This window comes from Chelonia mydas, chromosome 5 (genome assembly GCF_015237465.2).
Source record: "Chelonia mydas isolate rCheMyd1 chromosome 5, rCheMyd1.pri.v2, whole genome shotgun sequence".
Classification (NCBI taxonomy): domain Eukaryota; kingdom Metazoa; phylum Chordata; order Testudines; family Cheloniidae; genus Chelonia; species Chelonia mydas.
Genome location: NC_051245.2, coordinates 37,904,067 through 37,930,561, shown reverse-complemented (window position 1 = coordinate 37,930,561; position 26,495 = coordinate 37,904,067). Strand labels below are relative to the sequence as shown.

The window sequence follows — 26,495 nt, the reverse complement described above, 5'->3', positions numbered from 1 at the left end:
ACAAATTTTTATTAAAGTTTGAGTCTAAAAATTTTTTGATTCCTTACATATCTAACCTAGTCCACCTATTATTGTCCCTTTACATAGAACTTCAGGTGCCAACAGGTGTTTGAGCTGGTGTAGAAGTAGTTTACACTACTAGTTTTATATACCTCTTGGGCCCTACACATTGGAGAGAATTTAACCCTGTAAGTTCATGGAGTCTACATGCAATTACTAAGTAATCGTGTTTTGTAAGACTAACATTTTATATCAATTATAAACAGCCTATTATTTTTAAACAGGCTCATGCAGATGTTACAAAACCTCAATTACAAAAGGAGCATTTTGTATTAAGCTGGAATCCCCAGAACATTTCCCCACCATAGGATAGTTTAACAGGCAGATCAACCTCTGGGTTTATGTATGTTAAAACACAACCACCCATCATTTTGATCCAAGAGAAATTAAAATAAATTTGAATGAAAACTATGTAACACCTTTTAGTGCTCCCTCTGCTGGTTTTGTAGAAAAAGTTATCAACTTTAGTCTCAGAACTGTACGGATATCTTAAAATGATAAAGAGACACCACAAGGGAGAAAAAAAAAAGATAGACCTCTTAATTATACTCCACATTTTTTACACAGAAAGCTATCAAAATAAAAAAAAATTTTCAAAAATCCAAAGATGTATTTACAATTATATACAGTTACATGGCGAAAGTGTGCACACAATACAGACTTTCCACCAGTTATTTCATTAACAAGCAATTTTCTGTACTATTAGGCCCCGATCCTGCAATCGGACACTTGCAAACCAAACCTTATACCTGCACAGAGTGCCACTGAAGTTTATGCTGTACCTCACAGGCACAGAAACCCATAGACACAGATCAAACTGCAGGCCTGAACCTTAGGGTACATCTACACTGGGCTAAAAGGCCTATGGCACTGCTGCAGCTGGCCCAAGTCAGCTGAGTTGGGCTTGTGGGGTTCACGGCTAAAAATTGCTGTGTAGACGTTCAGGCTAGAGACCAGGCTCTGGGATCCATCCCTTTGTATTGGGGTTTCATAGCTCAGGCTCTAGCGTGAGCATCTACACAGCAATTTTATTGCTCTGGAGCCCAAGCCCTGCAAGCCAGAGTCAGCTGACCAAGGCCAGACATGGGTGTTCAATTGCTGTGTAGACATATCCTTGCAGAGATGTGATTCAGAAATTTTTCTTCCACAACTAGCTTCTCCCACTAATTTTTATAATAAAAGCAGTAATCCACTTGAGCACCAACTATAGTAGTTCCATTTTATTCCTCCCCCCATCCCCCGGAGGAATGGAATTTATTCTTACCCAGGCTGGAATGAAGACTGACAGCAACGTCAAATCAACTTTTAAAGAGCAATTAAGACCAAATTCATCCCTCGTGGCAACTATGTTGACTTCAGTGAGGTTACATGCCCTGAAAACTGAATTAATGTGTTTGAGAACTAGATGTCCTATGTAGCTACTTTTTTGTTGCTACAGCAGAGGTTGTTGGTGGCTATTTGTTTAATTCCAAATATCTGAACATACTCCTGTCAGACAAGTCAAAGCTCAGCACATCACAGGCCCATGCCACAGGAGCCCAGCGATACTGGGGCGGATGCATATCCAGAAACCTGTGCACATTACTCAAGTTGCTCTAGGCTGCTTTGCTGCTGGCCCTGGTGAACACAGGCCAGCCCTACCCTCTTCTGCCATTTCCCCTTCAGTTATGTCAAAGATCATATGCACCCTTAAACATTTCCAAGGTGATGCCCTCTTCTTGGCACCCAGAGGAACATCCTCTCCTGATAGAAATCAGCTAATTTGGTGACCTTTATTATTTTTCAGTGTGCTTCTAAAGCCTTTTGTTGTTTCAGTCATTTTTATGCTTCATTACTATTTTTTTAAACAAAAAGTTACTACCTACACTTTCACTGATTTGCTACACCATCTATTAGAAAGAAACTTAGAAAGTATAAATGAATGCTTCATAGAGCACATACATTTCAAGTTTCAGCCATTACTATGAATGCCAGCACAAATGAAGTTATTGCATAGTTTGAAAAATATGCTGTGCACAAAGACACTTTATGAATACAAGTTAGAAAATATTTAGATGTTAAGTGTTTAGCGGAAAAGCCACCACAATAATATCTAGACTGAGTAAGAGGGTATGGCAAAACAACAAACTGACAACACACAAAGATTTGTGTGTCTCGTGCATGTGTTATCAGCACACTTTTGTACCAGAGCAAGACATGGACCTTATACTCTCATCAGGAAAAGAGGCACAACAGCGTTCATGTAAGTTGCCTTTGTCGAATCTTTGGAATCTCCTGGAGGGACAGTCACCAACACGGAGGGGCTCAAGCGGGCCAGCATACCCACAATGCAAACACTCTTCAGAGACACCTCCCCTGGTTTGGGCACGTGTGCCAAATGAATGATGGACGCATCCCAAAGGACATCCTCCATGGTGAATTGGCATCTGGAAAATGACCCAAAGGACGCCCAAAATTGCATTTCAAGGATGTGTGCAAATGAGCCTTCAGAGAAATGAATGGGGACAACTGAAGATCACACTCCAGACCGCAGCCTTTGTAACCAAGAGCTCAATAAAGGTCTCTGAAGTTACAAGAGGAAGCAGTCCAGCTTAGCAGAGGAGAAAAGAGCTGCCTGAAGGCAGAGTCCAAAGGGTCAAAACATCACCTTTTAAAGTGATAGATGCAGCAGATTGTCTCTCTTGAGTGGATCTCTTCAGCCACAGCGCCAGCTGTCATAAAACCAACTGAGTAAATTCTTTACCTCTCAGGGGGACATACCCATGGTCTCTCGAGCCTGAAGGATGCTGCTAGTGCAGTTTATATTATTTATTTTTTTCTTTTTAACTAGGCACTAACAATCTTCATATTTACAAAGTTTTACAGTGGAAAATGGGATCAGTTATCTCCTGTGAAATATATGCTGTCTTAATAAAATACATAAACTGTATGAGGAATTTTAGCAATTATTGAACTATGAATAGTTTAAGAATCATTGCGGGTTGCAGAGCAAACAATTCATCATGTAGCAAAGCTATGGTGATGCTCTGACAGTGTGATATACAGTTAAAAAAATAAAGACATTATAGAGATTAAGCTACCCTGTTTAGTGAAATATTTGTCTGCGATACTAAAATTAGTCATCAATCATTGTTACCTAAATGTCCAATCCCACCTTCTATCACATCCAGTTTCGGGACTGGCATCTGAAGTGTAATCTCAGAATTAATGAGTTATACTGGATGTTCCTCTCAAGACAGGCATAATGAAATTCTATTATTTAATCACGGTCATCAATTTTTTACTAATCTTTGAAAAAGTTTAACTTTAGCATAAACTTATTTGGTAGAAAACAACAGTAGTATTGTTGAAGATTTAAATGTATTTTCTAGAGACCATGCAACATTTCTGCTTTAACACAAGGGTCTGAGAAATTATACCATATGTGAGCATTTTCTGCCCAGTTACATCCGACATTTGAATTTTTTGTGTTTTAGGAAAATGAACCGCTATAACCCTTAAAAATTCTCTCACACTACTATTAGTCATACTCTCCTTCTCAAAGTCTTATCCTCCCTTGGCTTCTATGACTGTCCTCCTCTGGTTCCTTTCCTACCTCTTTCCCACTTTCCATTCCTACTCTCTGTGGGGTCTCTCAGAGCTCTGTTCTTTTCCCCTCCTTCTCTTTCCTCTCCTCAAGCAACTTCATCCCCTTGCAGACTCATCTAACATCATTACATTGATGGCTCACAGATGTATCTTTCCCTTCCATAACTTTTCTTACAGCGGAGCCTTTTTTCAGTCCACACAGCAAAAATTCTTAGCCGGGCACTCATCTCACATCTCATCAACATTTTTGTGATGTCCTAACCACCACATCTCCACCATCCCTACCCCATCTTCCGGGCACATATAGTGCAACTGCTAAGATCATCTTCCTTGCCATTCCTTCCAACAGCCATCCTCCTGTCTTTCAATTTCTCTGATGGTTCCCTCACAGTCTTCCACTGCAACCAAGTCTAGCTGCCTGTCCACATTATTGTTAATCATTTCTATTTTGATAGCACCCCGAGGTTTCAGTCAGGTTTGCAACCTCAAAGCACTTCACAACAGAGTAAAATTAAGTCCCTGGCCTGAAGAATTTACAAATTAAATAGAGGTAAAAGATAATGATTGGATGAAGCCTATAATGGAAGGGGTGGGGATTTGGGAGGAAGAAGAGAACAGCAACAGGAACAGCTGACTAGAGACTCGCTATGTCTCGCTAAGGATAAAGGAGTTGGAGGCGCAAGTGGTGTTCTCGTCCATCCTCCCCGTGGAAGGAAAAGGCCTGGGTAGGGACCGTCGAATCGTGGAAGTCAACGAATGGCTACGCAGGTGGTGTCGGAGAGAAGGCTTTGGATTCTTTGACCATGGGATGGTGTTCCATGAAGGAGGAGTGCTGGGCAGAGACGGGCTCCATCTTACGAAGAGAGGGAAGAGCATCTTTGCCAGCAGGCTGGCTAACCTAGTGAGGAGGGCTTTAAACTAGGTTCACCGGGGGAAGGAGACCAAAGCCCTGAGGTAAGTGGGAAAGCGGGATTCCGGGAGGAAGCACAGGCAGGAATGTCTGTGAGGGGAGGGCTCCTGCCTCATACTGGGAATGAGGGGCGATCAACAGGTTATCTCAAGTGCTTATATACAAATGCACAAAGTCTTGGAAACAAGCAGGGAGAACTGGAGGTCCTGGTGATGTCAAGGAACTATGACGTGATTGGAATAACAGAGACTTGGTGGGATAACTCACATGACTGGAGTACAGTCATGGATGGTTATAAACTGTTTAGGAAGGACAGGCAGGGCAGAAAAGGTGGGGGAGTAGCACTGTATGTAAGGGAGCAGTATGACTGCTCAGAGCTCCGGTACGAAACTGTGGAAAAACCTGAGTGTCTCTGGATTAAGTTTAGAAGTGTGTGCAACAAGAGTGATGTAGTGGTGGGAGTCTGCTATAGACCACCGGACCAGGGGGATGAGGTGGATGAGGCTTTCTTCCGGCAACTCACGGAAGCTACTAGATCGCATGCCCTGATTCTCATGGGTGACTTTAATTTTCCTGATATCTGCTGGGAGAGCAATACAGCGGTGCATAGACAATCCAGGAAGTTTTTGGAAAGCGTAGGGGACAATTTCCTGGTGCAAGTGCTAGGGGAGCCAACTAGGGGGGGCGCTTTTCTTGACCTGCTGCTCACAAACCAGGTAGAATTAGTGGGGGAAGCAAAAGTGGATGGGAATCTGGGAGGCAGTGACCATGAGTTGGTTGAGTTCAGGATCCTGACGCAGGGAAGGAAGGTAAGCAGCAGGATACGGACCCTGGACTTCAGGAAAGCAGACTTCGACTCCCTCAGGGAACAGATGGCCAGGATCCCCTGGGGGACTAACATGAAGGGGAAGGGAGTCCAGGAGAGCTGGCTGTATTTCAAGGAATCCCTGTTGAGGTTACAGGGACAAACCATCCCGATGAGTCGAAAGAATAGTAAATATGGCAGGCGACCAGCTTGGCTTAATGGTGAAATCCTAGCGGATCTTAAACATAAAAAAGAAGCTTACAAGAAGTGGAAGGTTGGACATATGACCAGGGAAGAGTATAAAAATATTGCTCGGGCATGTAGGAAAGATATCAGGAGGGCCAAATCGCACCTGGAGCTGCAGCTAGCAAGAGATGTCAAGAGTAGCAAGAAGGGTTTCTTCAGGTATGTTGGCAACAAGAAGAAAGCCAAGGAAAGTGTGGGCCCCTTACTGAATGAGGGAGGCAACCTAGTGACAGAGGATGTGGAAAAAGCTAATGTACTCAATGCTTTTTTTGCCTCTGTTTTCACTAACAAGGTCAGCTCCCAGACTGCTGCGCTGGGCATCACAAAATGGGGAAGAGATGGCCAGCCCTCTGTAGAGATAGAGGTGGTTAGGGACTATTTAGAAAAGCTGGACGTGCACAAGTCCATGGGGCCGGACGAATTGCATCCGAGAGTGCTGAAGGAATTGGCGGCTGTGATTGCAGAGCCCTTGGCCATTATCTTTGAAAACTCGTGGCGAACGGGGGAAGTCCTGGATGACTGGAAAAAGGCTAATGTAGTGCCCATCTTTAAAAAAGGGAAGAAGGAGGATCCTGGGAACTACAGGCCAGTCAGCCTCACCTCAGTCCCTGGAAAAATCATGGAGCAGGTCCTCAAAGAATCAATCCTGAAGCACTTACATGAGAGGAAAGTGATCAGGAACAGTCAGCATGGATTCACCAAGGGAAGGTCATGCCTGACTAATCTAATCGCCTTTTATGATGAGATTACTGGTTCTGTGGATGAAGGGAAAGCAGTGGATGTATTGTTTCTTGACTTTAGCAAAGCTTTTGACACGGTCTCCCACAGCATTCTTGTCAGCAAGTTAAGGAAGTATGGGCTGGATGAATGCACTATAAGGTGGGTAGAAAGCTGGCTAGATTGTCGGGCTCAACGGGTAGTGATCAATGGCTCCATGTCTAGTTGGCAGCCGGTGTCAAGTGGAGTGCCCCAGGGGTCGGTCCTGGGGCCCGTTTTGTTCAATATCTTCATAAATGATCTGGAGGATGGTGTGGATTGCACTCTCAGCAAATTTGCGGATGATACTAAACTGGGAGGAGTGGTAGATACGCTGGAGGGGAGGGATAGGATACAGAGGGCCCTAGACAAATTAGAGGATTGGGCCAAAAGAAATCTGATGCGGTTCAACAAGGACAAGTGCAGAGTCCTGCACTTAGGACTGAAGAACCCAATGCACCGCTACAGACTAGGGACCGAATGGCTAGGCAGCAGTTCTGCGGAAAAGGACCTAGGGGTGACAGTGGACGAGAAGCTGGATATGAGTCAGCAGTGTGCCCTTGTTGCCAAGAAGGCCAATGGCATTTTGGGATGTATAAGTAGGGGCATAGCGAGCAGATCGAGGGACGTGATCGTTCCCCTCTATTCGACACTGGTGAGGCCTCATCTGGAGTACTGTGTCCAGTTTTGGGCCCCACACTACAAGAAGGATGTGGAACAATTGGAAAGAGTCCAGCGAAGGGCAACAAAAATGATTAGGGGTCTAGAGCACATGACTTATGAGGAGAGGCTGAGGGAGCTGGGATTGTTTAGTCTGCAGAAGAGAAGAATGAGGGGGGATTTGATAGCTGCTTTCAACTACCTGAAAGGGGGTTCCAAAGAGGATGGCTCTAGACTGTTCTCAATGGTAGCAGATGACAGAACGAGGAGTAATGGTCTCAAGTTGCAATGGGGGAGGTTTAGATTGGATATTAGGAAAAACTTTTTCACTAAGAGGGTGGTGAAACACTGGAATGCGTTACCTAGGGAGGTGGTAGAATCTCCTTCCTTACAGGTTTTTAAGGTCAGGCTTGACAAAGCCCTGGCTGGGATGATTTAACTGGGACTTGGTCCTGCTTTGAGCAGGGGGTTGGACTAGATGACCTTCTGGGGTCCCTTCCAACCCTGATATTCTATGATTCTATGTTCGCAAATGCGGATCTCATTTTTTAAAAGTATTTTAAAGAAATGATTTATGTGCTTTCAACAGGCCCCTCCCCTCATCTTTAAACCTTTCACCACACTGTCTCTCTCCTTATCGGTCATCTTATTGCATCACCCTTATTATTCCCTCTTCTCTGCCAATACCACCAGTACTGGCAACCTACTTGTCCACTTCTCCCACAACCACCATTGCCTTTTTTTCTATGCCACCCCTTACATATGGAACCCGCGTCTCTAAACTAATTCTTCAGATTTTTCAAGATGAGAAATTGCCAAGGGAGGGCCAGGGCTCTGAGGTGGCACCAAGCATTCTCTCTCTCAGGTCCTGTAGTACTTTGGTCTATTTTCAGTTGTTTGGATTCAGTGTGTGGATGCTGTGTGTGATGTTAGTGGCCTGTGATATACAAGAGATCAGACTAGATGATCTGCTGGTCCCTTCTGGTCTTAAACTCCACGACACTTTTACTTGATTCCTACAAGAAATCACTTGACTAATAAGAGTTAGTCAGAAAGCCTTGCAGGGATATTTACCCATTTTTAAAAATTGGTTGTACATTGTATCCCTCTCCTCTAACTGTTAACTGTTAGTCTTCTTAGATTATGAGACCTCTGGAAGAGGAACTGTAGCTAACTATTCATCCAGACAGTACCTAACACATTGTGAACAAAGCATGCTGCAAAAATAACTGAAGTACAAATAAATAATACTGGAAGATGAGTGAATGAGTGAGTGAAAGTTTGCTGCAATGCAACTTTCCTTTAAGTCTAGTCCCTACCACCATCAAATCCTTTTTCATTATTTTCATTTGTTGTTTTCTCAAAGTCAAAAAGGTTTATTTTAGTCTTCCCTAAGATCCTCTTTTTAAAAGCCTGAAGACATTTTCTACTTGCAATAATAGCTGCTAAAAGCATGCAATTTAAAATTATTCACACAAAACAACGTTGTTCTAAAACTAGCATTGTGATCTACAGACACAATTTTCAGGGCAAATTAGTTACTAAGGCTCATAGCTAGTCCCACTTTAAAAGACTACAGAAAACCATAATGATTAGGACGCTAGATAACCTGATGGAACAGTTAAGGTTAGTTTGACACAATTACAGAACATTCCAGGCACCCCAACCATACTATATCACACTCTAAACTAGACAATCCAAAACCATGTGCTGGGGAAGGATGAGAAGAAGCTGCATGAGTTGCCTGGATTGAGGAATGTGGGTATGTGCAACTTAAGAAATGAGTCTAAGGTCTGTAAAGAAGTGTGGGGTGTACTCTATAGGAGCAGATACTATTAGAAGCATTTATGGAAGAGTTTATACAGTTTAGGGAGAACAGGCCAAAGAAAGTCAGGCTAGTTTCATGTAAGTTTCCCAAGAATTTCACCTACATGCATACCCTAAAAATTTTCCGCTGGAAAAGTCTGTTTTGATGGAGGGGAAAGCAAAGCTCCAAGGCCACCTGATGGGTGGGTTTATCTTTACTTATTTTAAAACAACAGTCAATTTAAAACTCATTTAAAAAAAAACAGATTTCATGTTCTAGACCCTTGCCCACTTTCCCATTTAAAAAAAAAAGGTTTCTCTTCCCTATTGTCCTGTGCATTATTAACTGGGAAGCTAACAGACTATAGAAAGAGTGAAAAAGGTTACCGGAGGTCCTTGGTATACATTTCTCCCTTATCCATTGTTTAGGACATCCGTCGCTCATCAATAGGGGAACGTGTTCCAATTTACATTGGTCCACATATCTGTCATTTGCACAGATAGGGACCGACGTGAATTGGAACACATTCCCCTATTGTACAGTATAGTACTGTACTTGTGTCCGCCAGCCACGTTCAAGGCTTATTACCCACGGAGGATATTCTCCATGCTGATTAAGGAGACGGTAGGTGAAGTCCAGTGTAAAGGAGTCTTGGAAGTCCTACAACATCTTGAATGGCATGGAAAACATTGACATGTCTCGGAAAGAGGTCACTTCACAATGTATGAATGGCGCTTGGCGCTATGCATGGCCAGATGCTGTCCACAGCTTTGTGGGATTTGATGCCATTCCTGCTCTCAAGCAAGAAATTGTCAAGCTGCCGAAGGATGTCAGCTTTGAGGAGGTGGAGGAGGAAGATGTACAGGAGTTGTTGGAGTCTCACGCTGAGCAACTGACAAATCAAGAACTGATTGAGCTGGACCAACAACGGATATCTGAAGAAAGCAAGGACGATGACGTAGGGCAGGAAGCCAGGAGTCTGAGGACAAAGAATCTCTCCTGTTTCTTTGAATTGCTGGATGAGATGATGGAAATCATAGAGCAGTGATCCTTTTTGTGAACAGTCTGCCAAAGTCTCCAGGGCTCTCAATGATGCAGTGGCTTGCTACAGGGAGATCTATTGTTCAAAAATTCATGCAGGAGAGCAGACGTCAAAATGTTTTTCAAGACTTCTGCAACCAAAAGGCCAGCCCAAGAAACCCCGCCACCACCCCACCTAAGTTTAGCATTGACAGTTTTATACTGTATTACAGTACTGTATTTACAGTATTAAAATGTTCTATGTGTTTGAATAGCGTCAGTAGGGTTCTACTTTATTTTATTCAATGTTTTATGTGTAAAATCTGTACTGTATGACCTGTCATTGTAAAAAGGTACACTGTTTAGGCAAAAAGAGCATTGTCATAGGTGAGTGTGGTGAAGTTGTGAATGCATCCCTCCCTTATTCCATTATTTCTTATGGGGAAAAATTCCCTGGTATCCATCACTTTGGTATCCATCGCCCTTTTCAAGAACGCACCCCCAATGTATACAGGGGGTACCCTGTATATATATATTAAGTATTATGAAATTAATCTTGTTAATCTTTCAAGCCTGGTTCACTTATTTTCTTTTTATATATAGCCCTCTAATATTGTTAATGTAAATCTTCTCAAATTCCCGCCTCCTCCCCCAATGGAAATTGCATTATTTAAAACAACAGTAGTAAAAAGCACCAGGACAGGTAACAGAGTCAGACTAGACCACAAGTGAAGAACCTGATTCAATATTACAGCGACATTAAACAAATTTAGTTCAGAGGCACATCCTCCCCATTTTTGTCTTTATCTAAACAGCCCCTAAAATACAGTATGCTGCTACCTGATCTGAGAAGAAACAGGGGCAAAGCTGAAGGAAGAAAAAAAGTACTTGGGTTAGGAGCCTAAAGAAAACTATAGAGAATGTGAGGGTGTATAGGGAACTAAGGGGAAGCAGGAGAAACACACAAAAGACATGCAGGGGAATTTCTGGGCAATGTACATGGAGATTAAATGATTGGGCAGGAAACAATCTACGAAAGGGTAAACCTATGGACATGGTGGACCACATAGGCTGGTGGAGAGGCTGCCAGAGAGGAAGTATTGAGAAGTTGTAAGGATGGGTACTCTGGAAGATGAAACTGGCAAGGGATAGGATGTAAGCAAAGGAGGCTATGAGCAGGAGTAGTGGGTATCCTGGGGGAAGTTCAAGGTTTCAGTCATCATCTTCAAAGTTCTCCATGTCCTGGGTCCACCGCTCAGGATACATGAAACGCGGTCTAAAGCTCTGTGACAAAGACCATGTTGACCCCTTCACTCCTCTGGCCCAACGGAACCCTCAATGGTAAGAATAAAGTTCCTCTCGGCTGTGGAATGAAGTTCCCTGAGAACTCAAGGCCATCACAAACCTCACCACTTTCCATTCCAAGTGTCTGGCTCATTTCCTTGACACTGCCCTCTTGAATATAAACACACAGCCGTAGGTATATCTACTTGTTTAAAACTCCGACCACAAGACCCTGTGCTGCACCCAGGTCTACCCTGGGGAGAAGATGAGAGAACAAACATGTGACGGACGTGTGGTCATGCTGCTTAATGAACTACTGGAAGGCGCTCAGGCACTAGGATGATGAGCACGGTATAAGAACCTGTACAGCACAGAAGAGAGTCGGATATAGGGAACAATGAGGGGAGCCTAGCGGCAGGGAGGTCCTGGGGGGAGCTCGGGGCAGAGGGAGTAGGGTGCCATGGCGGCAGGAGGGGTGGGTTTAGGGAAGAAGGCTGGGGGCAGGAGGGGTGGGGTCAGAGGTGCCTGGGGTGAGGCTGGGGGCCCGGGTGCAGACGGTGAGGGGATACGCTATAGGTGGGCTGAGCTGCAGAGACTCTGCCAGAGGCAGGCCCAGCAAGCTCCCAAGAGAAGGCTGCGGAGTCCGTAGCAGCCCGTCCCCCCGCTCTTACCAGCCCAGGTTTGGTGTTTGGGGATCTTGTAGTATTTGTTTCCAAACTGGTCGCTGCCCACATGCTGCTTCTCTGGCCCGAGGAGCCGGAGCCGCAGGGCGCGCAGGAGCCGCCAGGGCCCGCCCATCCTGGCGGGCGAGTCAGGCCAGGCAAGCCCCGCGCGCTCTGCCGCAAACACCCCCGCCACCCAGGGGCGAGGCCAGCGGCTTCACGCACCCACCCCTCCCCGGAGCCCGAGAACGCCAAGTACCTGCCCCGCCCCTTCCGCTTCGGCCGCGCCCCCAACGCTGCGAGCGCCGTGTACGTGCCCCGCCCCTTCCATCTAGGCTACGCCCCTAACGCTGCGAGCGACGTGTACGTGCCCCGCCCCTTCCGCTTCGGCCGCGCCCCCAACGCTGCGAGCGCCGTGTACGTGCCCCGCCCCTTCCACCTAGGCTACGCCCCTAACGCTGTGAGTGCCGTGTACGTGCCCCGCCCCTTCCACCTAGGCTACGCCCCTAACGCTGTGAGTGCCGTGTACATGCCCTGCCCCCCGCCTCTGTTGCTCCTGCCCAGAGGCAGGCTGTCGACTATTCAATAACGGCGCTCTACATTGGACACGGTCGTTTCGCACTGAGCCAATCGGCGTCACCCTATTCACAACATGGCGGCGCTCCTTGATCTGGTACTGGCTTGGTCCCGCCATGTTGGCCTTCATTTCGGCCCGCCAGGCCGGTCTCGACGATCCGCTGCGGTTGCGCCGGGCTGAGTCCACCCGGAGGTAAAGAGTCTTTCGGCTTCTGCAGTTCAGTCTCTTCTCGGCTGGGGCCCGCCTCGGGCTGTGCCGTCCGGGCCCATGGCCTCGCCCGGGCAGAGCAGGCCCCGGAGAAGTCCGGGGATTCCCCTCTTCTCGTAGGCGGTCTGCACGTGCCTGCCCACGCCTCAGACCTCACCCGCCCTGGGGAGCCAGGACCCTGCGCGGCCCCTGGGCCACAGCTGCGCCGCGGATAGTGAGGCGGCGGCAGGGTTGCCCAACTTCACTCCCACGCACTGTGTTGCCCCCACTGGATGCGGGAGGTAGGGCCGGGTGACGGGGCCGTGCCTCAGTGTCTCAACCCCGGTAGGGAATGATGTCTTTACACCAGTGTCGTCCTTTGCCCAGCACCAGACATCGACAGGGCCCTGCTGGGCCAGAGCTTTTCACTTGGACTGGGATGGCAGGCCCTGAAAGTGCCCTGTCACGGCAAGCTCCTGGGCATGACATGTCGGGCTCGTCTGTCTGTATTTTACCCTCCTTTCCAGTTTGAGTGTCAGTGGATGAAACCAAGGGTCATGCTCTTCCTCTCTATTTCTACTTCCTCTCTGCTTTCCCCTATCCCCTCCATTTCCAATTAAGTTTTTCTGGCAGGTCTCCATACCAACATTTGTTTGAAGAAAAACTCAGAAAGAGGACAGGCTATTTATTAAATGATTTCTTCCCCTGTGAAGGATTATATTAATTGGTGCGATTAGGTACAACATTGTTTCTGAGAGTAGTCACTCTAGAATAGGTGTTCAGTCTACAGGTGGTAGTAGTAGTGCCAACCCCAAGCAGCCAACAATCATGTAAGTCCAGAAATAAGGTATTTAAAAGCATGTATGTTGGGTTCTTTTTACTTACCTTCTGAATTTTGTTGTTTCGTTTCACATGTCTAAACTTTTTTCTGTAACCACTAAGGCTGGAAACTTCCTTCTTAGAAAATGAAAACTGAGATTCTCATGTAATCACACAGTTCATGGAGCCGGGGCTTTAATAAAAAAAATTACAACTATTACTAAGACTTGTGATCAAATGAGAGTTGACTATATGGAAGTAGTGATCTAGCCTGTTGGCCGTAGGCTGGGCAAAGTTATGTATATTACTGGCTGTTTTCATTTCAGTTGCACACTTTAACTGCGTTATGTAATGTTTTAAAGTTAAACAAGAATTATGGCGCGGTGTCCTTGTGGCATTCGCCCAAATAAATTTGTTTGTCTCTGAGGTGCCGCAAAGACTCCTCATTGTTTTTGCTGATACAGGCTAACATGGCTATGCCTCTGAAACAAGAATTATGCTCTACCCCTAATGTGTGTCAGACTTATGCTTGCTACCTACCTTCCAATACCTGTTGCATGCAAAGTAGTTTGGCTTTAGTGCAGTACATTTCACCACAGCAGCCACTGCAATGCCTGGTGGTAGGATGCTGTTTTTGCCAAAATGTAGCATTGTGTTGTAACAAGCTACAGTAAACCCCATGACATTGTAAACGCTAAGTTGCATCCTACACAATGAACACATTAACATGGCATGCTTATTTCCATCCCCCTAAAAGTGTATTTGTTCTACATCCTTTATCCCTGTTTACAGACACTCATATGAACATCTTGAGATTCATAGCTAAAAGAATTTTATGTGGCTTCTCCTTTCTGAACATTTCACAAATAAATCACTATGAGTTATGGTTGGGCCTTGCAGGTCTTCTCAAGTCACAATTCTCTTTATTTAGCTATAACAGAGAACCTTTTCTAGTGTAGACTAGACCTATGTGAAAACCAGTACACTAAAGCCTGGTGAATCTGCAGTCAGACTCAAACAATAAATATGAGGCATGAATTTCTCATTTTATGTCAGATGTTAATTGTGAAACTTAAAGATGACAGTGTATTTGTCAATATTGTTGAAAGGTTCATTGTGGATGATTTTAGCAGAAATATTCAGCTAAGCTCATTATCCCATAATTAGGGCCCTACCAAATTCACATCCATTTCGATCAATTTCGATCAATTTCACAGTGGTAGGAGTTTTTAAATCGTAAATTTCATGATTTCAGCTATTTAAATCTGAAATTTCACAGTGTTGTAATTGTAGGGGTCCTGAGCCAAAAAGGAGTTGAGGTGAGGGTCACAAGGTTATTGTAGGGAGTGTCGTAAGTACTGCTACCCTTACTTCTGTGCTGCTGTTGGCGGTGCTGCCTTCATAGCTGGGCTCCTGGCCAGCAGCTGCTGCTCTCCAGCTGCCCAGTTCTGAAGGCAGTGCCACCGCCAGCAGCAGCACAGAAGTACGGATGGCATAGTATGGTATTGCCACCCTTACTTCTGCGCTGCTGCCTACAGAGTTGGGCCCTCAGTGAGCAGCCACCACTCTCTGGTTGCTCAGCTCTGAAAGCAGCAATGCAGAAGCAAGGGTGCCATGGTATGGTATTGCCCTTCTTCTGCACTGCTGCTGGCGGGGTGCTACCTTCAGAGCAGGGCGCCTGGCCAACAGCTGCGGTTCTACGGCCACCCAGCTCTCAAGGCAGTGGAGAAGTAAGTGTACCAATACTGTGCCCCCCACCTTCAAATAACCTTGTGACCCCCCGCCCAAGCTCCTTTTTGGGTCAGGACCCCCAATTTGAGAAATGCTAGTCTCCCCCATGAAATCTGTATAGTATAGGGTAAAAGCACATAAAAGACCAGATTTCACGGTTTGTTATGTGTTTTCCATAATCCCAAACTGCATCCTGCACTTCTCCAGGTACCAGGAGTCTCAGGTGTACGCCTACCCAGCTACCAAAATCTTCAGCTTCTCCCAAGAATCTCTATGATGCAGTTATGCATTGCCAGTCCAAACATCTGATTGTATTATTCATTTTCTGTATTTAAGTCAAGAGAACCATAATTTTTTAATTTAAATTAAGCTGCAGGAAGATATCCAGTCTGCTACACCCTAGCCTTTAGCACAGAATTTAGTTCCAGATTGCCATAGAGAATAAATAGCTTTTGGTATAAGAATAGTAGTTAAATTTTGGCTTTAACAGCAATCTCTTAAGTGCCAATCTGTGACAGTGCTGAGCACTTCCATCTCCCTTTGACTTCAGCTGCAGGAGGCATTCAGCACCTTGAAAACTGGATGTTCATTTTGTGCGTATAAATTGTGATTTTTTTTTCCTGTACTTTTGTTGACAAAAGGGATGCTCAGTAGAGTGTAGATTTTTCATAACATGGTAGCAGGATTTCTAACTCCGCTTAAGGAGCTGGGTTTTGGTGTATATCACATTTTCATAACTAAGAGGAGCCTTAAGTCATCAAACCGAAGAACTGATCAAAAGGTGTTTCTGGTTATCACCTAGCTCAGTGTTTGCCAAACTTGTGACGCCTCTTGTTCAGAGAAAGCCCCTGGCGGGCTGGGCCGGTTTGTTTACCTGCCGCATCCGCAGGTTCGGCCTGTCGCGGCTCCCATGAGCTACGGTTCGCTGCTGCAGGCCAATGAGGGCAGTGGGAAGCAGCACAGGCTGAGGGACGTACTGGCTGCCGCTTCCCGCAGCTACTATTCTTATACCAAGTTTGGGAAACACTGACCTAGCTTGTTCAAAGCTACAAAGCTAGTTTCACTTTGCAGTAATTAGAAGACATCAATTGAAATGTGAAAGGACTTTGTCGTAGAAATATTTTAATAAACTCACAACTATCAACTCACCATATTTTTCTCATGAATTTTCATTTTGCTATTCATATGTCTTTTGGTCAAATGACTACTTAGTATTTTTCTGAATCTATAAAATGCTGAGTGTTTGGTTTTTTTGTTTTGTTTTTTGGTGCTGTTTCATCCTGGATAATAAACTCAGAGCGCGTTGTGACCTCAGCAAAACACTTTTTGCTTAATTTGAATTTTTTTAAGACCAGGTATCTTTCTTCTCTTTGATCAGATGTTGAGGAAAATTGTAGTTATTCTTGTCAGTTACAACAGTAGGAAATTGCTTGATTGACCTTTACAACAATAGCTGGATTTGAATGATCGTTCAAATTAGGAGTAAAAACAAATCTTGTCCATAACACAGTGAATGCTCTGATGTTTCATTAGCTGAATTTGAATTTTTATCAAAAATACTTTTCATTAGAGTGTAATTTTTTGTTTCTTTCTTAGTGATACAAAAGATGTGGAAAACATTTAACTTCGTTGTAATTATCATGTGGTGGTGGTTTGTTGTTCATTCTGTATAACATAAATCACGTTTTCGTTTACTAAAATAACTGGTTTTTCCACTAGGTGTCCTTAGTTTTATTAAATAAACTACCAGATGATCATGGTTGGGATGAAGACTAACTTATTTGTGAATATAGTAGATCTAAAAGTATATAAACATTTCATTTCACTCTTTTAAATTTCTGATTCTTGCATTATATGCCAATTTTAATTTATACATTTGTTGATATTAATTGCTTAATAAAGATTTGTAGTCCTCCACCTCCAAATCATGTACAGTGTGGTAATTTCAGCCAGTCACACTTTCATCTTTTTCTTATTTTTAGTTCTACATCAAGTCTGACAATGTACTTTAAAATGTAAAGGGTAATAATTGAATGTATTGAGTCAAAGAAGAATTCTGAGGATCACAAATTTGACTTTTTTTGTTGTACTAAAGAAAAGGTAAAATTCGAGTACTTCCTGATTCTCACCATTCATGGTTTTATATATTCTGTTTTTTTAAAGGGTACTAAGCTTGGAGTTAAACAAAGATAGAGATGTGGAAAGAATCCATGGAACTGGTGTTAACACCCTGGATATTGAACCTGTTGAGGGAAGATAGTAAGTAAATTATGCTGTTTTATTATCAGGTATATTTTATAGAATGAATACTTAGTTTTAATCATTTATGATTAAAACTAATTACTTTGCTGAATGTGAACGTTGATTTACTTTGAACAGATTGTGAGTGTAAGATATCTAAAAGCTATGATATGTTTATTCTTACAGCATGTTATCAGGTGGGTCAGATGGTGTTATTGTACTTTATGACCTTGAAAACTTCAGCAGAAAACCATGTTATACATGTAAAGCAATTTGTTCTGTGGGCAGGTATGTACCTTTTTTAAAAAAAATCACTATGAAATATTTTTAGCAATTTTATTATATATTTTGCATTGAATTCACAAATTGTTGCACATTAGTATTTTATTTCCTGCATAAAACCCTAATCACACATAGGACCAGACAACTTTGATAAAAAACATTGATGACACACAGTTAAAAGTATAATATATTAATTCTGAAGTTATAGGAGCAGCTGTTTGGGGTTGGTTGGGTTTTTTTGAATGTTGACTACTCTAGTCGTTTAATTAATAATACATGTAAAAATAGGAATCTGCTGATGATACAGTTGCATAAAACTTTTCATCCAAGGAGTTCAATACTGTAAAACATTGGATATTTTTACAGAGAGGAAAATTGGAGGCACACTGAGATTGTGTGTTGCCTAGGACCTCACAAAGCATCAGTGGCAGAGTCAGCAATAGAAGCCCAGTCTCCTGATTCACAATCCTATTTTAACCACTAGAAAACACTGCTTTTCCTCTTTTCAACTCACAGATTCCTTATTCTGACTCTCTCATATTATCCCACACTGAAATTGACCATGTAGACGTACAGTGCTATGTCTAGTCATAAGGACAATAATGTACACTTCACTCTCTTCAGTAGACTGGATAGAATCTAAAGTAATATGCAGCTAGTTATTGATGAAGTTAGAAAAACTATTTTGAGGATTCTAGACATAAATGATCTATGCAGTGGTAATCTGGAATTTGCCAAGGGCATGCTTGAATGAGGACAGTCCTAATCTTACTGGCAAAAGACAGGCCATAAGTTTATTCACAATTCATTCAACAATATTACAGCTAAAACTGACAGAGAACTCAGTATATAAAGGGTTGTCCTATAGTAGAATTAATGCATCTGTATCACCTACTCACAAGTCCCCAAAGCCCTTACAGATTTGTCAGACTTTCCCTGCAGCTCATAAGGATTTGTTCTTTTTATATATTTATTGTTCTAGCAGAAGCTGCCCATCCTTGAACTTAGGAAGTTGGGCCCTCCCACAAGCAAAGACTTTTTCTGTGTCTCATGATAGTTTGGCCTTCCCTGCAGGAGTTAGTGGTTACCCTTTCCCCTTATTCTCATGGCTGGATGCTTAAGGCCTAGAAGCTGGGTATGTGAACCTGATACAGCATCGACTACTGCAGCAAAGATTACCTACAACAGTAGAAAGGCCTAAATTGTGACGGGAAAAGAAAAAGATGATAGAGCATGCATCAAAATGTGGTACAGGAACAGAAGATACTGTTGTTAACCTGCAGTCTCTAGGTCTCCATCCTTATGGGTGTCTGGACAAACTAAAATCATAATTAACGTTAAGTGAATAAATCCCAGAATTGGAACAAACTCTTAAACAAACATAACAAAATTACATAATACACACTAACAACATAAAACATTAAATAAGAGAATAATTCTGGATCTAGCCTTGAATGAGGCCATCATTATGCTTCTTAGTGTGCATCAAGAATCGGTGGAGTATTCCATAGCTGAAGACCCTGCTCATGGCCACATCAAGACTGAACTGTTAGATGGATGGCAGTTTGTTTCCACAACAGGCACTTCCTCAAATAGATATATCCTTTATTATTTCCAGCTTTAAATACTAATAGTAAAACTTAATCTCATTCGTTAGACTCTACCGAATGATACAATAGGAAATACATTTTTACAAAAGAGAATTAAAATGAGGCAAAGAGTATTATTAAATTATTAGAAATCTATGTGAATTATAGATAATTAAAATATCTGGAGTTAAAGTAGTTAGGGGAAGTATTTATCAGGGATATCCCTCGTCCTGCTCCACGACATCACAAGCTAATTATTAACTGCCTGCCCTTAAGAAGAAGACGACAAGAGGCTTTAGTACTTGTGCTGCTGTGTTTTACAGAGTTGTAATCTCTATTTGTCAAGGGGAGCCCTGAATAAATTGCATTGTGGCAATCCAGCTTCGAGATCACACTGTGATAATTTTTCTTGAAGATATAGCTCTTAACAGCTTACAGATATTTGAGAGATTAAAAAGTCATGACCACCACTGAAACCTGTGCTTCCATTTTCATCTGAACGACTGATTCTGAGCCTTGTGAATCTGCTTCAGACTGTGATTTTACCAAAAAGACATCTGCCTACTGTAAGACAAGACACTGCCTTGCACAGCAGAGACTGGTTCTAATATGACAGATTTTTCTCAGCAGACACAGAGAATGGCTTAAGTGTTTAAACTAAGAGACAGCTTCAGAGGCCGAGGAAATTTCGGCTTATACACTTAACTTGTCTGTACGGCTCCACTGGGTGATTCTGTGCTGTATCTACAGCAAAGGCAGATATTCTCCTCTGTGTTGTAACGCCATGATACATCTGCATATGGACTTGATGGAGAGTATCCTAGAGTCCTGAAGCTCACTATCTCTTCACCATTTTTCTCAGTCTCGATCCCTGCCATTTTATTTTCCTGAGTTCACTTGTAATGACAGTGAGCTTTGGGAACATCTAAAAGGAATGAAACTCTCAGCGATAAGGATACTAATAGGAGCAGAGATCCAATTGTAGTTCCTCAACAACCACTTGAGATTCTGATATGCTACCTTAAATAGTTCACTGGTTCTCAAGATATCATTAAATTGAAGTGTATTTAGGAGCCTGTGAAGATTAAATCAAACAGGACCTGTGTTGCAAGATACTATCTAAATTCCCTTAAGTGTTGATCTGACCTAGGTACTACTGGAACAAAGACAGTGTGGTTAGCAACATACTAAAATAGTAAAATTTTGTAGCACTTCTGTCATAGTTGTGATTTAACATTACCATTAGCAAATAATTGTTAAAGACCCCAATCCTGAAAACTTGTGCATATAATATGGAATCCCATTTAAGTCAGTAGAACTCAACAGGGTCATAACTATTTGTAGAGTCGGGCCCTAAAATAATATTTAAATGTCAAAGCCTATCTTTTGGAAGCGTGACTGCACCTCAAAATAGCTTGGTTTTGAGAGGGCAGATGATCGGCACTTTCTGAAAATCAGCCCCAAGGGGGCTCAAATTGGTCCCTCAGAAATTGAGGCACCAAAATTACTGGTTACTTTTGAAAATTTAGACCCAGTAGTTTAAAAAAAAAAAAAAAAAAAAGAGTTAACATAATTAAAAACCCCCCACCTTGGTCAGCTAGCATCAAATCAAAAAGACACTGCTGACCCTAACCAGTACAATTCTATTATTGTATTATAGGAGCCATCCTGATGTACACAAATTCAGTGTAGAGACGGTTCAATGGTATCCTCGTGACACTGGCATGTTTACATCAAGCTCATTTGATAAAACACTGAAAATATGGGATACAAACACATTACAAGTAAGTAATTACTAATTATTTTCCAAACTTCCTATCCGCTCGACCTTGTGATATGGTGAGCACCTGTTTTGGGGGTAGTGTGCCTGAAATTCCCATTGAACTCAGTGAGAGTTGACTCACTCAGCATTTTGAAGGATGAAAAATGTCAGGTTGGTAGCATTCAAAACTGTAGGCACAGAATATGAGGGCAGAAGTTTAGGTACTCCCATATTTGACAGCATGCTTCGGCCTTGTTTTAGAAACCACTTCTATGTTACCAATAATATGGTAGTTCAGAGTCTTTTATTGCTTGTTTTTTCTGCGTAGCCTGCCAATAAGAACATGACTTGTGATGGTAGATTTTGTGCTATGTACATTTGTCCAGCAACAACTGGTCTGAGAGCATAGTTTATTTCTTGTGAGGTGTTGAACACCTGTTGAACAATATTAATTGTTGGTTATCATATTTGCATAGCACTGGTAGTGTGCTATGGGAGCACATTTGTTGTTATAAACAATATGAACAATGTCTTTGATGGCTTAAACCTTTTGCCATATTTGTGTGAGAGGATTTGATAAGCTTTTAAAACAACAGAACGAGGGAAACCATGAGGAGAAACACTAATCAATTTGTCATGACTTAAATAAAGTTTACACATTACAGGCCATTCATCTGCTACTAAATTCTGTCCTTTAATAGCTGATATATGAATTTTGGACTGTGGTAAATCTCTTTTAAATCATATATCAATGGACTTACATTGACATTGTTTGTTTGCCAAGAATATTGCCTCGTGCATTAAGGTGAGAAGATCATGAAAACTGGAGATTCTGTCATCCCAAGGACACAATACACAATATTTCTTTGATTAAATTAGATGTGAAAATTATTATTTTCTAAGCCCTTTTAAAAGTGTAACATTGAGATGTATAATTGTGTTTTTGTGGAGGGAGGAGGTAGTGTTGCCTTTTTGTTGTTCAAAGCGTGTTGCGTGCTTAGCAAGAACCAGATACTGCTTTAGAGTTTAGACCATCCTCTTATATACAGTTTACATTTTGTAACTCATTCTAAAGGACAATTGGTGTACAAACTGCCACAAAACGGTATATTTCCAAAAGATTTGAGTTCATTCTTTAAAATAAAAAGCAATTTTAAACTATTTTTTTAAAAAGGAAACATAAAAATGAAGTTACCTGATATTGTCCACAGCGTTAAAGATAAAGTCCCAAATTTGAGCTATTGTCCTACGTAATTGTTAAAAGGTCAGAAGGACACAATGTGCCACTAAACATAAACCCTCACATAGAATCATAGAATATCAGGGGTGGAAGGGACCTCAGGAGATCATCTAGTCCAACCCCCTGCTTAAAGCAGGACCAATCCCCAATTAAATCATCCAACAGATTTTTGCCCCATATCCCTAAATGGCCCCCTTAAGGAGTGAACTCACAACCCTGGGTTTAGCAGGCCAGTGCTCAAACCACCGAGCTTAATAAAGTTAAACAGAAAAGGAAGAAAAGTAAACAATATGACGATAGTTACTCTGTTTGGAATTTGTGTCTCAGTATTACTGCAGAAAGTCTACAGACACAATGTGGCCTTTGTTTTCAAGTGTTAGTAACTGAAAGTATGAGGCCAGGGAAACTACAGAGACATTTAGAAACGAAATCCCTGGTATTAGTAAACAAGAGCCGCAAAATTTTCCTTCAGAAACAAGAAGAATAAAAACAAGTCATGTCTAAAGAAGCAACTGTTCTGTTCTTCAAAAGCCTTAGGCTCATCTTATGTTATAGCCATGTGAATTACAGAATGCAAGCAGACATACACCATTGGCAAGACCCTTACACTTCCAGCAGCAATAGCCATATGAAGAATTAAGACTGGGAAGCAAGCAGTCATGGCACTGAAAACCATTCCCATGTCAAATAATCCCATCCATTGATGCACTGATGGCCATGCAGAAAATGTTCAGGACCAGTTGGTAGAACAAGTGAAGAAGTCAATATTTTTCACGACAGCTTGATGAATCCACAAACGTAACCAACCTGGCTCAGTTTCTGTGTTTTGTGAGATTTGTCAAAGCAAGTTCAATAGTTGAAGAATTTTTATTTTGCAAAGAAACCCTGAACAACCAGTGAGGAAATATTCAAGATCCTTGATAAATTCATGGTGGATGAAGGTGTTAATTGGACACTGTAGGTGTGCTGTGCTGTGTGGTGAGGCAGCAGCCATGGCCAGGAAGAACAGTGGGGTTGCAGCACGAGTAAAGATGTGACATCATTTGGACACGCAGAATGATTCATCGCCAGGCATCAGCATCGAAAAAGTTGTGACCTGAAGTACATGAGGCCTTCAGTGGTGGTGTTAACTTCATAAAATCCCGGGTAGTGAATACACAGTGTTTTAGTGTGCAAAGAGATAGGCTGTAACCATACTCAGCTTCTGTTTCACAGTAAAGTCAGGTGGTTATCACATGGGAAAGTGTTACCATGCATCTTTGAATTGCCTGGCAAAATGAGAATTTTTCTTCTTGGGAAACAGATCTTGCAGATAACATGAGTAATATGGATTTCTTGACTACATTAGCTTCCCCGGTGGATAAATCGGGCAAATTTAATGCACTGAACCTAACACTTTAGGGTAGGAATACAAATATAATCGATATGAAACATAAAATTGGGAGATTCATGAACAGGCGCTGCCTTTGGCGGTGCCATGTTGAAAAGGAAATTACTGAGATATTTCCAGTGTTATCAAACTTTTAAATAGAGTAAAATTGATAAAAATGCTATTCAAGACCAATATTAACTCATTTATGGAATCATAGGGTCAGAAGGGACTGTCAGGTTTTTTTGTTTGGATAATATTCCTATTTTGATGAATATTTTCCTAGAATTGAACATGAATCTCTGGATACCAACTGGATTTGAAACCGCTTCTCACTAACATTTGAATCCATTCCAACCTTTATTATCTCATCTTAAAAAATATATATATATATATGTTAGAATTGTCAAGAGATCTTATTCAGAAGGCCAAGTTTTCAAATCTTACGAACCAGGAATTCTGGATTTCTGTTGACAGAGCACAGAGAACTCCATGATATAGCTATGAAAGTGCTGTTTCCTTTCACTTCCAGTTTTCTCTGAGTCTTAAGTAGTCAGCAACAATTTTTGTGAAAACTAAACACAGAAAGAAAAGGAGTACTTGTGGCACCTTAGAGACTAACCAATGTATTTGAGCATAAGCTTTCGTGAGCTACAGCTCACTTCATCGGATGCATACTGTGGAAAGTATAGAAGATCTTTTTATACACACAAAGCATGAAAAAATGGGTGTTTACCACTACAAAAGGTTTTCTCTCCCCCCACCCTACTCTCCTGCTGGTAATAGCTTATCTAAAGTGATCACTCTCCTTACAATGTGTATGATAATCAAGTTGGGCCATTTCCAGCACAAATCCAGGTTTTCTCTTCCCCCCCCCCCCCCCCCCATACACACAAACCCACTCTCCTGTTGGTAATAGCTTATCTAAAGTGATAATCAAGGTGGGCCATTTCCAGCACAAATCCAGGGTTTAACAAGAACATCGGGGGGCGGGGGGGGAACAAGGGGAAATAGGTGGAGTGGAAATCTATCATTTTGCAAATACAGACTAACACGGCTGTTACTCTAAACACAGAAGTAATTTAAGTTTTTAAAGTGACTTATGACTGGCGCTATCAGAGATTCAATAAAACATTGCACAGCTATGTAGTTTGAAACAGGTCGGTTCTTCCAAATAAAATCTTAGGCTGTGTCTGGTCACACCAAAAAATCCACATTTTAAAATTATAGTTTTAAAAACCCAGATTAGATCAGATTTTGTAATAAACAGTATGTAGTTGAATAAAATCACAAAACGGTCCAAACTCATGTCCTTCTTGAATCTAGTGTCCTGAGTCAGTTTAAAAATATATATATTTGGTTGTGAGGAGCCACCAAGCTTTAAAATATCAATAAGGGGGTACACTGGTGAGGAAATTTGAGAAGGCAAGATTCTTAACAGTAATATTATCAGTCTTCTTGCACATAATGTGTATATAATGTGTATTTAATGGCTTACGTTTTAGTATGTAAGCAATAAAACAGAGTTGTTTCAGGAACTTGTCAACATACTGCTTGAGTCCCAACAGAAAATGGGGAAAAATAACTTTAAATATGGTCCCTTATTTTATATAAGGTGACACTTCAATTTAGCCACTCGCTATTGCTTCTACCTTTTGTTTATATCCTTTTTTTGAGGTAGCATGTTTTGTATGTGATTAACAAGAAGTATTAGCTCTAGTATACATCATTTTCTTTCTTTCCTGTTATCACTGATTTCCATTTACATACCCCACCTTCTTCCTTGCTTCTTTTTCTTCCTCCTTTTTTTTTTCCCCTTGTCACTGTAATCAGAGCATTTTCTTCCAGGCTTTATTACTCTTTGCCATGTTAGCTCTATGCCCTGCCAGTGCTGGATGTCTAGTTCTGGTAGCATGACTATTTGCATGATTAGGCACTTAATCAGTAGAGAGGTGGCATGTGAGCAGCCTTGTAAACAGTAACTCTAACTTTAAAAATGCTTAACCAATTTTAAAGAAGAGATACAAATTCTCATTATGATATTAATCAAGGGGCAAAGCTGATAGATGTTTTGTTTTAATTACCAGCCTGCAGATGTGTTTAATTTTGAGGGAACAGTTTATTGCCATCATATGTCTCCAGTTGCTACCAAGCATTGCTTAATAGCAGGTATGTATACATTTTTAAGAAGTTCCTATCTATGTTTGGGTTGTAGTAAGAGGCAAATGATTCAAAATTAGCATTTTTCTTTTTCTACAATGACTTTTTTCATATGCAACAGGCTTGACTATTTTCAAGCAAGTGATATCAAAGACTTCGTAAAACTGAGGTCATTTTCTAAATAAAATCACTTCGTTTGGGCTTATACTGTTTATGAAAGGAAAGTACTTCCTTTGCATTTCTGAAATGAGCAAACCACACACCACCGAGTTTGCATGGTTCAGCTAGTGTTTCTAAATGCACACAACTCAGATTAATGCAGCTAAATCAGTATTTGATCTTGAGATCTATTGGAGTTGAACGTGTACTGTATACTGTATGTATTTACTGTTGTCTATTTAAAAAAAATATTTAGAGAAGGGACCATATTCTTAATTCATAAATCTAGAAAAAAGAGCAGCCTTGTTTCCCCTACAACAGCGGTTCTCAAATTGTGCGTCGGGATCCCAAAGTGGGTCCAACCCTGTTTTAATGGCATCACCAGGGCTGGATTAGACTTGCTAGGGCCTGGGGCCAAAGCCAAAGCCTGAGGACTTCCCTAAGCAACAGGTCTCAGGTTATAGGCCTCCTGCCTGGGGCTTAAGCCCTTAGGTTTTGGCTTTGGTCACCCTGCCTGGGGGAGCAGGGCTCAGGCTTTGGTCCCTCCTTCTGGGGTCATATAGTAATTTTTGTTGTCACAAA

General features: G+C 42.0%; 2 protein-coding genes across 8 annotated transcripts in view; one reads left to right on the top strand and one right to left on the bottom strand.

Moving 5' to 3' along the window:
* NDUFAF2 (NADH:ubiquinone oxidoreductase complex assembly factor 2) overlaps positions 1–12,098 on the bottom strand; it is a 143,067-nt gene extending 130,969 nt beyond the window's left edge. The window contains exon 1 of one of the 5 annotated variants that reach the window (XM_037902865.2): positions 11,808–12,098. In XM_037902865.2, coding sequence (XP_037758793.1) covers positions 11,808–11,934 — 127 coding nt within the window. In that variant the 5' untranslated portion in view covers positions 11,935–12,098. Of the gene's footprint in view, positions 1–9,218; positions 9,472–11,807 lie in introns of those variants that run through there. The other 4 variants (XM_007055345.4, XM_043546268.1, XM_037902864.2 and 1 more) reach the window with 4 other exon arrangements.
* A 191-nt stretch (positions 12,099–12,289) lies between these two features.
* ERCC8 (ERCC excision repair 8, CSA ubiquitin ligase complex subunit) overlaps positions 12,290–26,495 on the top strand; it is a 123,614-nt gene continuing 109,408 nt past the window's right edge. For 2 of the 3 annotated variants that reach the window (XM_043546510.1, XM_037902858.2), the window contains exons 1-5: positions 12,306–12,567; positions 17,275–17,370; positions 17,539–17,640; positions 20,884–21,007; positions 25,682–25,763. In XM_043546510.1, the coding sequence (XP_043402445.1) occupies positions 12,491–12,567; positions 17,275–17,370; positions 17,539–17,640; positions 20,884–21,007; positions 25,682–25,763 (481 nt within the window). In that variant the 5' untranslated portion in view covers positions 12,306–12,490. Of the gene's footprint in view, positions 12,568–17,274; positions 17,371–17,538; positions 17,641–20,883; positions 21,008–25,681; positions 25,764–26,495 lie in introns of all 3 variants that reach the window. The other variant, XM_007055344.4, reaches the window with a different exon arrangement.